This window comes from Lissotriton vulgaris, chromosome 1_1 (genome assembly GCF_964263255.1).
Source record: "Lissotriton vulgaris chromosome 1_1, aLisVul1.2, whole genome shotgun sequence".
NCBI classification, from domain to species: Eukaryota; Metazoa; Chordata; class Amphibia; order Caudata; family Salamandridae; genus Lissotriton; species Lissotriton vulgaris.
The window spans coordinates 320,640,799-320,654,563 of NC_141685.1; the positions used below are offsets into that span (position 1 = coordinate 320,640,799).

The 13,765-nt window shown below is 40.7% G+C and overlaps 1 protein-coding gene across 2 annotated transcripts in view; it reads right to left on the reverse strand.

The window, feature by feature from the left end:
* LOC147747116 (vitamin D3 hydroxylase-associated protein-like) overlaps nt 1-13,765 on the reverse strand; it is a 413,994-nt gene that overhangs the window by 4,197 nt on the left and 396,032 nt on the right. For both annotated transcript variants that reach the window (XM_086952365.1, XM_086952366.1), the window contains one exon: nt 7,002-7,147. In XM_086952365.1, coding sequence (XP_086808491.1) covers nt 7,002-7,147 — 146 coding nt within the window. The remainder of the gene's footprint in view (nt 1-7,001; nt 7,148-13,765) is intronic.

Sequence of the window (13,765 nt, forward strand, 5' to 3'; positions counted from 1 at the left end):
TAGTAGCTATGAGGATGTCAAGGACTTTGGCTGTGATGACTGGGCTGGGAGGGAGACTGAAATCAAATGGCCACCATTCAGGTGACCAAGGAATGGATTTCTGTCCAAAAAGTACAATCTCCATTGTTTTACGCTATAGAGCTTAAAACAATGTATTTGCATTCAAGAGGAATAGCGGTTATGCAACAATGGAGATTCGTTTTTAGAGATGCAACTGTTTCAACTTTAGCACCAGTCTGTGAGTGAAGAATCCCATCCACCAAATCTAACTATATTGCTACTCAACTCCTTCTGCAGCACTTCCTTTCTTAGTTTATTCCATGAACTCTAAAACAAAATAGCCCCCACACATCTGCAACCTGAAATTCTCTGCTGAATCTCTTAGATACTCGCTTTTATTCTACCAGCCCCCCTCCCATATATGGATAATCGCTGCTATCTGACCACTTGTTTACAACACCCCTGCATTACTGGTTCTTGAGGTTAAACCATTGTTCTCAGGAGCAGGGAAGTATTCAGCGATTCAAGGATGTATATTGAGCCTCTTGAATAGGGCTCACAGATAAACCACTTCTACATTGGTTTTCTCTCAGGCAACACATGTTACAGTTTCTTACTGTTACTATTGTATTTTGCAATACATCTTTGAGTTAGTTTAAAGCACGGCTACAGAGATTACCTTGAAAGAGTATGAGTTCTACATACCTGCTGTGCATTTTATTTTAAAGCTATATGAGAAATTGAAAGGATCCTCAACACATTTAAAGTGTATTGATATTCCAAGACTTCTTAAAGGACAGGGAGGTGTCCTTATAGATCCAATAGTGGACAAGGAGTAGTAGATCTATATCCTGACCACTTGAAATCTATAACCAAGGAGGAAGGGAGCCACTTTTTAAGCAAGTACGGCCACCGAAAATATTTTAAGAAAATTGAAATAAAAATCTTAAAGGCAGCAGCAGCACTTTGGCACCAAATAGGTACTCAAAATACCATATTATAAAAGATACGCGCCCCTATAGGACTCCTCAGGAACTCCGGATTGCCTAAAAGACAGACTAGCATATCCCCTAAAAGAAAACAACATTACAAAATGGGGCGAACTGATGACTCAAGGCTCTGTTATAGACTGGAAGGCATTGAGTGAAAGAACTAAGGGCACGGTTGCCAGATTTAAGTACTACCAAATAAGCAGTTGGTTAAGAACTTGAAGGATAGTGAAGAAGGAAGCGGGATAATTGAGGAAATAATGCAGAAGAAGAAGATCACCAAAAAAGAAATAGCGTATTGGTACTGGGCCCTTACTGAAGAAGGAGAGGATCATTATGAAATTCCGAACAAGATCTGGGGAGACGCACTGCCGGAGCTGAATATCGTAAACAAATGGCAAGTATCTATGGCTACTTGTTGGAAAGTTGTGAAATCTGCACCATTGAGAAGGAACCATCTATTAACTATTCACAGAGTGTATTGGACCCCCAGAAGGCTATCAACGATCAGAGGTCAAGAAGAGAGAAGCTGCCCCAAGTGTGGTGAGCCAGGTGCAGACGATCTACACATGTTCCGGCAGTGTCCCCATCTTAAGGAATTCTGGGAAGAGACGGGTAAAGCTTTGTCAAGAGTATTGAGAGGGCAGATAGAGGTGAGTATGGATTTGGTTATTTTTGGAAGAAGCCAAAGCATATCCCAGGTAATTAAACTTAGCAAAGATCAGGAAAAATGTTTGTTCATATTAATACTGTTAGCAAGAACGGAGATCTGCATTAATTGGGTAAAAGAAACACCTCCAACATATAAAGAGTGGGTGGCGTCTGTACAAAGAATCAAGGATTGAGATAGAAGTAGACAGAGAGGTAAGGCAAATTCATTCTGGGCTATCTGGGAAGATCTAAACCTACAAACTAACACTGGGTGAAAGTATTGTACAGTCCAATGATTATGCAATGCAATAGAACAATTCAAGAAGAACTTGAAGAGTAGTCAAAATGACTAGCTCAACACAGGACGGGACCGCTTTGGAATTGGATAAAAAGGAGCCTGAGTGAAAAAGGGGAAACAGAGATTCTCCACGCATATGTTACGTTTACCCAGGAGAACCCCCAAAAGGTTGGAACACAAAACAAACTGGGCCCGACAACTCCATTTTCAAACTATTGATATATGAGGACAAAAAAAAACAGTAGACCTAGGGATATACAGGGAATAGCCAAGATTTCAGGCCCTTTCCAAAATGAAGTAACTCCGTAGCGGACCTTAGAGTGGCAGGGAGCTTATCCCAGAGTTGGGCTGCACTGATCATAAAATCTCAACCACCCTGTATTTTCTTTCAGAATTTTGCAACACATTAAGTTTGTCATAGTAGAACAGGGAATTCTTCCGGGAACATACCCTTTAAGTCTTTTTGTAGATGTAATAGACCTTTTCTCTGCAGTGCTTAAAAAAGCTATGCACAGGGATTTGAAGGCTATTCTCTGCCTAATAGGAAGCCAGTGCAATTCTCTCCTGGCACTGGAAGCAGAAGATCTCATTGGCCACTTCAGAGCCAACTTGGCTGCTGAGGCCTGAACACGCTGCAGCCTCTTAAGTAAAAACTCTGGTACTCCGAGTAGCAGTGGGTTGCTATTGTCAAGCCTGCTCAGAATCACCCTTTTCACAATGAGAGTCTTAGAATGCAGTGGAAGAATTTTTCAAAGGTTCCTTAACCCTCAGAGAAGGGGAAACATACAATTAGTAAAAAAGATAATAACAGTGATTGTACCTAATTGTATGTTTCTTTCTAAATTAGAACCTTGTCCTGATGAAGGTCCTATCATAAAACCGAAACGCTGCATCGACAACTTTGCTATAAATCTTTTTTACCTGTTTTTATGTGGATTGACACATTTTTAACTGTTCTTAATGGCACCAAAAATTCTGATAAAATATTTTTTTAAAATTGTTTTATGTATGTATTATCCTCTGAATAAATTGTACAATTTTCTATACATCATTGTAATTGTTTTTTGATTTCATCTCATCTATTATTGTGATTTATTATACATGTGGTTATGGTATCAAAAGGGTTGTGAGCACTTTCTTCATTATTTAGTGGACATGTTTTTTCTCAATTCTTTGGCATGTTAGGGACTTCCCCATATTTCCAACTTGATATTCCAAGATACATATGTTCATATACTACACATTGGCATGTGCTCAGAAGGTGATCCATTTTTGTGACTACAAACTTCGTAATCCAGACAAATCCTTGATTACATTAGGTTTTAGGAAACAATCTGAATATATTTTTCAGAACCAGAAAGCTCCTACTCAAGAAGCATGAGGTAGGTACATTTACAAGAGACGAGAAATAGACTTAATCCATACACTTTGTTATACCCATCTCACAGATATTTTTTGTTTCAATTGCAGGAACATCAACGCTCCATGAATATTCCTGAGATCCTTAGGTTCTGAGATTTTCTGGAGGTATAAAATTTGTTATAGCAAATGTATAATGAATATACACAGAGATAAGATAATTAAGGTGTAAATCTTGTTTTTAGATGATCCACTCGGACCCATGTAGATAACAACACCCCATAGAGTGACAAGTGAGAGTGGTGATTTCAAATGCTTCTCTTTTCTCGCTTATGCCATTCCCTTTCTCCCATGTATACTACTAACCAACATATTCCTTTTTTTTTCTTTTTAAACAGTCTCTATTTGATCAGCCAGCTCATATATGTCATTACAAAATATACATAAATTAAAAACAGTACAAATGTAAGCGTCGTATATCCATTATTTTTCTCCTTCACCCCCACCCCTCACCCTCTTCCCAGAGCCATAGGATATCTTTAATTACATTTTAACGAAAACTATCCTGTGGCCGATATGCTTTCAACACGACCGTTTATTTCAATCACATAGGGCAAATCTCCCCAAACCACAAACTTAAAACATAGATTCATTACCAACATATTCCTATTGTGAATGAGAGGCTGTAGATAAGGAGAAGTGTGGAATAGTTAATCGTTTCCACTAGATCTGGGATTCAGGTTACTGCATTCTGAGATCTCCCCACCTGGAAAGGTTAGAGTTGTGCATGTATCAACTATCTCCACCTTTTTCTTTCATAGGTAGTGTGCTCTCTATTCATGCCTACCAAGTTCTGTTATTCTAATCTGCTCAAGTTATTTAATTGATCCTCCTCCTCATCTGGAGGGCCAGGTTGGTGTGAGGGTCAATCCACTTCCACTGGGGTGAGATGGTCATCCACAATGCTGATGACATTTTCTCTCTCTGATTAATTATATTTTGAGTTAAACCAAACCTCAAACATTTGTTCTTTTTTTATAAATTGTCTGAGAGGAACTATAGAGCCTGTTATGAGTCCTACAAAAGCATATCAGAACTATCTCAAGAAAAGTGGTTTCATCACCATTAGCACATCCATGCTATAAAGGGTTAGATTTAGAGTTTGGTTATGTGTCAAGGATAGAAAACTCTTTTTTTGTTGCTGCCTTTTTAAAATGAATTTCTTATTGTGACCCGGCCACTAAAATCAGCAAAGATTTCCACTTAGTCAGTAGGGTACAGGCTTTCACGACACAAACTATCCAACAACCTGTACCCTATGCTTATCCGGCTTGAGGGCAGGATTGTGAATACACTACTGCTTTCTTCTATCCTGTCCGTTCAGGATGGTTCTCCAAAATTGGACCCACCCTCTTTTGCTCCCTGTTCCTGTCCACTCCAAACCAAATACAACAAGGATCTGTGTACACGGGAAGAGCAAAATGCAGTCCAAAGAAGACACAGCATGTAAACTGAATTGCAGTAATATGCTGCTCTGGCATTTGTTGGCTGATCGCATGTTCTGTCCAGTTGCAGTGTCCCTTCAAAGGTGAACCTGCCCCATGGCTGTACTCCTGACAGCTCAGACGTAGGCGCTGGTAATATAGGACAACACTTGGTAATTATTCTTATCTGTAATCTACAGTGCTCCTGTTTTCTGGATAGATGTTTGTGTTGGGCTATTTAATCTTTTGGGTAAATAATTGGGGGAACCGAACCATAATAGATGATTGCAGGAAATCATAGGGGTAGACCAGTAGAAAGATAATTCACGGTCTTCATGTGAGTTGAAAAGGACTTCCCACAAGTTCCAAACAATCTGAAAACATGTTTTTATGAGAAATCCTTGACTGATCCTTGTCATCTTGGCATAATCAGCATGATAATCCTCAGAGAAAAGGCATGTGATATGAAATTATATATTGCCGCAAAAACTTGCCAAAGAGAATCACAGTTAGGAAACAAAGAACTTAAGCAATCCAAACAATGGGAGTAAAAAAAAACAACGATTCAGTAGGGAACATGCACAACAATGAGGATATAGGGAGGAAAAGTAAAAAAAAAAAGAGAATGTCCCACAAAAATTCAATGGAAATGCACTCAAAATGTTGATGCTATCAAGTGGTTCACAAAGACTAAAGCCCATTCTTAAATCAACCTGTCTGGTATCCAGTTTGCCTGTAGAGGAGACCGGCCTACACCTCTAAAATTTCAGAATGGGGGCTCTAGAGACAGTGCTTAGCTAGTGCCTCTTAAGAGTCAACCATAAGGCAGCCAAGTGCCTATGATGGACTGCAATGTAGTAACTGACCAAGCAGCAGCCATCTTAACCCTTGTAAGATTTCCAGTGCTGCTACAGAGCCAGTCAAAAGTCAGGTGTATGTTCCTGAAACGAAAATCAGTCACAAGGAATGCCTGTGCCTTGGAATGGTCAAAAGAGTGAAAGAACAACTGATTACAAGTCAGCCCATACATCTGAAAGTGTGATATAACTGTAGACGAGTCAGTCACAAGTCATGCCATTGTTTCTGAATGACGAGGAAGGTTGTTTCAAAAGCATTTGCAAGTCAGATGTGGGTCTTTAAAAGGCCAATGGATTCATTCCAAGAGTGCAGCTATAGCAGGTGCTATGCCATTGGTGACCAGGAATGTGAGGGCCTCGTGGCACTCAATTTATGGCTTAATAATAGTGCGTAACTGGTGGGAGGGAGACATTTCCTTGCTTGCATTAGGGCCAATATCACACTTGCTCGGCTAGGAAGTAGTGTTAAAATATATGTAATTATCTATTTCAGCTTTCAGCTAAGGGCACATTTATTTCATATTTTAATATTAAAATCTATTTCTAAATAATTATTGTATTATTTTATTTTAAAATATTACAATCATCTATTTTTAATATGAAAATAAATGTAACTGTTTATAATAAATACATTAATATAAATTAATTATACACAAAACGTTGTGCAACGTTTAATAACTATAAAATACATATACATATTTTAATATAGGTGGTTATGTTTTCAAATAAATCTTTTTATAATTATTTCAACTTAATACATTTAAATTAATTAAGTATTTATTGTAAACTTAAATTAATACTTCTGAGGCATTTTTAAAATGTCATCCTACATTTAAAAATAGATATGTAAATTAATTTACATTAATAAGTAACACAAATATTTTGGTGATTAAAAAAATATTGGAATCATATTTTACAATGTCCATAACTACATTACCATAGGGAGAGCTCCACATCAGTCGCAGAGACCTCTGTCTACCTACACCTACATGTGAAAAGTTACTCTTTGTAACTTTACACTCATAAATTAGCCTCCAACCCCTGAATTCAGGGGATGGAGACATGGAAGACTACACTATACACTCGCAAATGGACCATAGCCAAAAGTAGAACATTCTATAAAAAGTGTAAGAGATCATTTATATATGTAGATGTACTAATTTGTCTTTGTGAATAGGGCTCTGAATGTGTTTGGGTTCTACTGGCCTACAACCAGCATAAGAATAAAACCAGCATCCTGAAGCTTCCCACTTTATTCCAGCACTGAGGAAAGGTTCACAATACCTCTGGGCAATGCCCACTTCTCCTGTTATTGAACTCATACAATAGACTTCAAGAGTTAAGGCCCAAGATACACACAAACCTTTTTCATGAGTCTGTCGAATTTATCATTATTGTACTCTTTGTAGTCCTTCAACCGTCTCTCATCCTCCTGTGTCACGGTACCTACAGGCACTACACCGGCAGGGAAGTTCAAAATATTGTACTGTGCTGTGAAGCAAGCAGCAGCTGGAAGAGAAAAAGAACAGGAAACAGTGTATGAAATAAGACACCTCTTCTGCCTTTAAAAACAACAATATCAGAACCTTCTATATTTCGGATTAACATTTGCATAGGCACAGGGTAGTGTGGCGGTCCAAGGCACATGCGAATAGCCCGGTCAGTATAGAGGAGTGACCAATCTCTCTTTCAGTTTGGAACTTATCAGGGTTCCACATATCCGTCTCTCCTAAGTCTTACCGAGTTCACCATATATATTTTAAGGTGAATTCTGATAAATGATAGTGCTTGTGAAAAACGCGCTTTTTTACATGCAGGTGTTGACGCTAAAAGGAAATTGGTTCCAATAAAACTAAAGTTTGGGTGAATATAGCGCTACCCCTTTTTAGAAGCAGGTGGTGTTTTCCTAAAGTTTCAAATATCACCATGGCAGTGCTAGGAGAACATTTCCTACTGCCTGATGGGTGTATTACTTGGTCAAGAATCAGTTCTCCATTTGCCTTGACAAAGTCGAATGGAAGACGAAACACGTGTTGGCAGTTTTGTTTTTGGACCTACCACCAAAGGAAAATAAAATGACATCTTTGAAGAAGTCCAGTCAGGTGGATTCTGCTTTCTCAGTAAAACGTGGAAACTGGATTTGTCTACTATTGTCAATTAATCAGTGCATGAATGTTGGCTCCATAGACTTGATATAAGGCCATACGTTGGCCTGTGATTTGAACGTTTTTTTGATAAACATGAGGATGTGCTGAATATTGCTTTCTAATTTTTGTAAGTGAACCTTAGCATAGGCACAGGGTAGTGTGGAGGTCCAAAACACAGGCAGATGGCAGATTCTTACCTGCTTTCTGTGTCTGAAGGAAAAATAATTTACCCAGGATAAAACACTATTTTAGATACCACTGAAGTCCTGATTAAACAAATACATATGTGGTGGAAATACGAACTGTTAATTTGGGAGAAGGTTTTGCGTCCCAAAAAGTAAAAAAACGACAAAATTAAAGGATAAACATAAATTTAAAACAAGCATTCATTCATAACGATAGATCTTGTCTTTGCCGCGTAGCCCTTACCCAGTGGCATCCAATATGAGTGCACATTTTTGGTGGCCATCTTGTAATTAATTTTCTTCGTTTTTTGGGGCAGAACATCACAAGCTGTCCATCGTGCATATGTGTGAGCATAGACAATGTGCTTTTTCTAATAGTTTTTCTTATATTTTTCTAAACAGCATTATAGGATCATCACTATCTATATGCATGAATAAATGGAGGCCTCCCTGTAATGGTTTTTCTAAACACATAAGATAACAGGCGGTCATTATGAGATAGTTTAAAAAAAAAAAAAGAAAATCTATGACAAGATAGTTATTGTGCATGTGGACGATGAACCAAGGCCATTTTAGAATGGTTTGGTAATTCAACAATCATTGGCAAAGCCAAAGCCAAAAGCATGGCTGGTTCCAATGCCAAGTACCGGGCAGCTCATGACAGCAGGGGCACATGCTGCAATGGTGTTTGGAGTGGGTTGGGTGGGTCACAGAGAAAATAGGGGGCAGAACAGTGGAGAGGTCATGACGAGACTACTGGAAGCCTTATGTAACCTTCCAAGAAATGCCGTGGCTTTAACAATCGCCCACACAGTCACGGGCAACTCCTCACAAATGGGAACAGCAAATGTTTAAAGGCAGCTGATCTAAAACCAACTCTCTGTACTGTATATGTGTATGATTGAAAGCAACTTTTCTGTCCTGGCAACATGAGCTTACTGACAGAAAGCTACAGCTCTCTATAGTCAAGATCTAAAAAAATCTATATTAGCACAACACACATCCACAGTTTAGGAAATGTTTTATATCAACATTATTTATTGAGTGTCTATTAATGCCAATACAAAAATAAATCAAATCTTTAGTTATGGCTGTGAGGCTCGAATGGTGCAGAAGTACCCTCTGCCCGGGTTAAAACTATACTGGACGTGCCCTCTACCCAGGTTAAAACTATACTGGACGGCTTCAAACAATATACATTCTTCATTGGGAAACAAGTTCCGTATCGATTCACACCCTCCTTCCTGCCAGGGCGAAATGTCCCCTGAGTCTGCGAGTGCCTTGAATCCAGGCAGGTCCCAGAACACCAACTCCCTGGCAAAGGGGATATTTTTCAATATCAGCTTCACAGTGCATTCCCATAGAATCACAGTATGTTTCATGAGGAATGGCACGCGGCCTCTCTCGCTTCCTCCTGCCGCCAGGATCTGGGGTCATGTGAAGTCACTAGAGGAGTCCATCAATATCTTCTTCTCCCAATGATCTTCTTCCGCGAGCCAGTGTGCGCTATGCTGCATTTGTGAAGCCAAGTAGTATTGTGCCAGAGTCGGGACTGCTAGTCATCCCTCTGCCAATGGAAGGAACAGGATGCACCTGGTAACCAGGCATGTCCCCCTGCCTATATGAAGGAGGTAAGTAGGGAGATGGTCAAATGACTGTTGAATATGGTGAAGGCACCATGCCAAAAGAACCATTTTGAAAATAGCTACGAGCTCCATGATGGGCAGTGGGAGAGTGTTCCCCATGATCCTGATAATATTGCACCATAAGTGTCTCTGGGTAGTGTACGTCACCATCATGTCGGAGGTTACATTTTTTGCTTTTCCAGTGGAGGGGAGTACTGGCAAGGACTTACAGATGGTTGGGGGGCTGTGACTGTAGAGTAGCCAGTGGGAAGAGTAGCAATTTCTTGTATTTAATCCAGAGCCCAGAGATCTCCCCAAACCTGTCTCAGTGCTCCAGCAGCAGGGGGAGTGAGTGTCTGGGAGCTGATAAATAAAAACAGAGCCATCTACTTAAAGACATAATGGGTGAATAGTATCCCCCACAGTAACCTCCCAGGGCGCCATCTGCTTACTCCAAATGGCCATGGGTTCCAATGTGAGGGTAAAAATAAATGGGGATAGTGGCCAGTCCAGTCACATTGCTCTAGTGTGTAGCTCTGGCAAACTTTGTCAACTGTACCCACAGAGTTAGCCCATCAGCTTTTGCTGGCTGTAGAATTTGGTGCACTTTACCCTTGCTAACCAGTAGTAAAGTGCCTGTGCTTCCACCCTTTCAACATGGTTGAATTGGCATAAACCTTATTGGGGTACTTAGCTTACCTCAAAGTCCCTCATATAAAGTAGAGAGTGCACCCAGGGCCTGTAAGTTACATGTCACTAGTGGACTGCATTACCTAAAGTGTCACACACAGCAGTAGCAGTGCAAAAAAGGCTTCAAGCCTATCATTGCAGCCGGACAGGAGCAGTTTAAAAGCTGGAATTCGACCTGCCAAAATAAATCCAGATTCAACCTTCCTTTAAAATATTAATATGTTGCCCCGAATTAGGCCTTATAACTAATAAGGAACTTTAAAGCAAGGTTTTGTCCCTTTTACCCCCTCCACTATTTATTTCATTTGTTTAAATCATTTATTAAGTGCACTGCCAGGTATCTTTGCGCTGAGAAACTTGTGTATAGACACATTTATTTCTGTTTTCATACTGTTTTCAAGGGCGGGTAACCGTAGACCTAGGGGTGCGGAGAAGATGGCGGCCGACAGAGAGCTCGGTCGTGAACCCTCGCTATCCTCACTAGCTCATAAGGAAACCTACAGAGCAAGATAGTCTGAATCAGCATTTGAGTTGGCGTATGGAACTAAAGATCACAAATATGCCAGAAATGCCGAGATAAGCCTACACGCTAGCAAAAAAAAAAAATGCAAAGCAAAACAGCCTGAAGCAGCCTACCGGGGAGTCAGGGAGCCGGCGAAACAGAGTTGCAGTGGAGCATGGGGCGGAGCTGGCTTGGGGTCATGAACTAAGGAAGGAGAAGCAAATTGCTCCGGATCAATGCAGGCAGACGTAGACAGATCAGTATAAGGGAAAAGCGGCGAGTGACATCAGTGACCCGGGACAGATGGAGGAAAGAACAAACCGAAAATGGAGATGTTAGGGATCCTGCGCTGTTACGTGATCTCTGTATGGGCCAAAGCGGGTACAGCGTGCCGAGCCTGCCAGAGAGTAGCGGCACGGGTCACATACAGGGGGAGAGTGACCGGTCCATCCCCCCCGGCCACAAAAGGAAAAAACTACTCAGAGGCTCCAATTTTCACAGGTAAGTGATGCAGCGGGGGGGCAAAAATAGGGTTTCAAATGGAGGGGGGAGCGCGCAGTGAACAGTATTTCATTGCCAATGCCAATTTTAATGCCAAGATTTATCTCAATGCCAAGACTCACACAATATAACTAGTGGAGAGGGCAGGGGTACTACACTAAAGTACACAACCTACTTAAGCTGGCCACGCCAAATTGACCTGCAAGCTAACTCACAGGTTGCAGAGGTTGGACCAGAACCAAAAGAGAAGGGGGAGCAGTTGGAGCGGGTACAGGGGGGTAAAAGCGGTAAAAGTGGCAGCCGCTAAAAGGAACACGGAAGCCAAAGTACCAGCAGCCCCACAGGGGCTAACAGCAACAAACCCGACAGCAAACCAACAAAGGGAAGTCACAGGCTACTTGTTAAGAAGCAGATAACCAGAACTGGAATACCCAGAACACCCAGAATACCCTACCAAGCTAGCAAAGTTGTATGCGTAAATTGAATTGTCGTCATCTGCCTCTGACACATCTGCCCCGGTTGTCCCAAAAAGTACAAAAAAGAAGACAAGACAAGCCACAGCAGGGAAAATACAACACCTGGCATCTAGAGCAAGTCAGGCTAAGTTCAAGTCACTAAGTACGACCAAACAAAAGATAACACCCTGCTTAAAATCCTGTTTTAAAGTGGAGGATCATCAGAAGGGGAAAAAACTAAAACAATTCAAACTGAGAAACAGATAGGGACTTCAGGAGAGGAGATATCGGAAACCATGTCAACAGTAACAGCAACAGCAACAGCAACAGCAATAGATATAGTATCCTAGAATCACTCGAGCAACATGAGCCAAACATGGACACTACAAAATCAGCTGGTGAAACCGCTCAAACCAAGGATCCCGAGGTACTTCCCCTTTGCGAGAAAACTAACCCTGGGTGTAGCCTGCCCAGCACTACACATAGCTGTACGTAGTAAAATGTTATACTACACATAGTACTCGTACACGTAGTACACATAGTACTGCGTAGAATAGCTGATGGCCCTGTGTACTTGTCTGTACTGTGAAATAATTGCAAATGACATCTTGCACAGAACCAGTTATGATAAAATAAGTATCTTTATGTGCTAAAAAGCATATAGTACTTTCACAAAAGTGAAACTGATAAATTAGCAAGCAGTGAGAGAGGTGATGATTTTGGGATCCTCCCTAACCTAGGGAACGAACCAAGCAGATGCCTTGAAAATAAAAAGCACATCTTATTGAACAATTTGGTGGTGGTCCCATCCTCTTAGGACCACCCCAAGCACAGTTATTGGCAAAAAAACAGTCCCAACCAAAGGCCCTGCAAAGCATTATGGGATGAGATTAGCAGTGGGCAGTGAATATTATGGTATCCAATATCAAAATAATTCTACAAAGAGCTGCAGTTCAACTGGTGGTTACTAGATGTCCCTCACGAGTCAAATGCAAATGCTTGATGAAAGGGTTTCAATAATTTTGCATTTGACTTGTGAGGGACATCTAGTAATGACTAGTTGAACTGCAGCTCTTTCTAGAATTATTTTGATATTGGATACTATAATATTCACTGCCCACTGCTAATCTCGCCCCCATAATGCTTTGCAGGGCCTTTGGTTGGAATTGTTTGTTTGCCAATAACTGAGCTTGGGGTGTTCCTAAGAGGATGGGACCACCACCGAAGTTCAACAAGATGTGCTTTTTGTTTATGCTCTTTGTGTTCAAGGCAACTGCTTGGTCCTCCCCCTAGGTTACGAGGACCCCAAAATCATCACCTCTCTCATTGCCTAATGTGTTCATTGAAAAAGATCACTTTTGGGAATTGGTTATATGCTTTTTAGCATGTAAAATTGCTTTATCAAAGCATCTGAGGATGTTGTTGATTTAGCTGCTATGCTACGTGATTAAGCAAAGATTTTGGACTGTGCTACATGCCATTTGCGGAGTGCGAATTATTACAAACTACGTATGCTTCATTAGCATAGTGTAGTACTATGCCCAGCGTTAGAGAAAATCCAGAAGCTGTGGAAAATATGACAGCTATGGTGAGAGAAATGAGATCCAACTTCACGACATCAGAGAAAAAACAGATAAAGATTCAGGAAGTATGTGAAGTAATGGACCAGAAAATAAATACACTCATGGAAAGAGTTACCTCAGCGGAACTGGAAATGGGACCATTAAGTAAAAAGGTGGAGGAAAATAGAAAGGAAATAGACCAGCCTAAAGAGACAGACAAGATTATATGCGACAGGCTGGAATCGATGAAAAATCAGGCCAGAAGAAACAATCTCAGGATGTTAACTGTCCCAGAAGGTTTGGAGGGGAGGACATCAAAGCCTACACGATCAAACTACTTGGGGAAATAATACCATGGACAAAGTCCGTTGACCTCGCAGAGGATATACAGAGAATACATTGGGACCCATTTGGGAGAAATAAGACCAGGAAACCCTAACGAAGATCCTCATGCACTTCA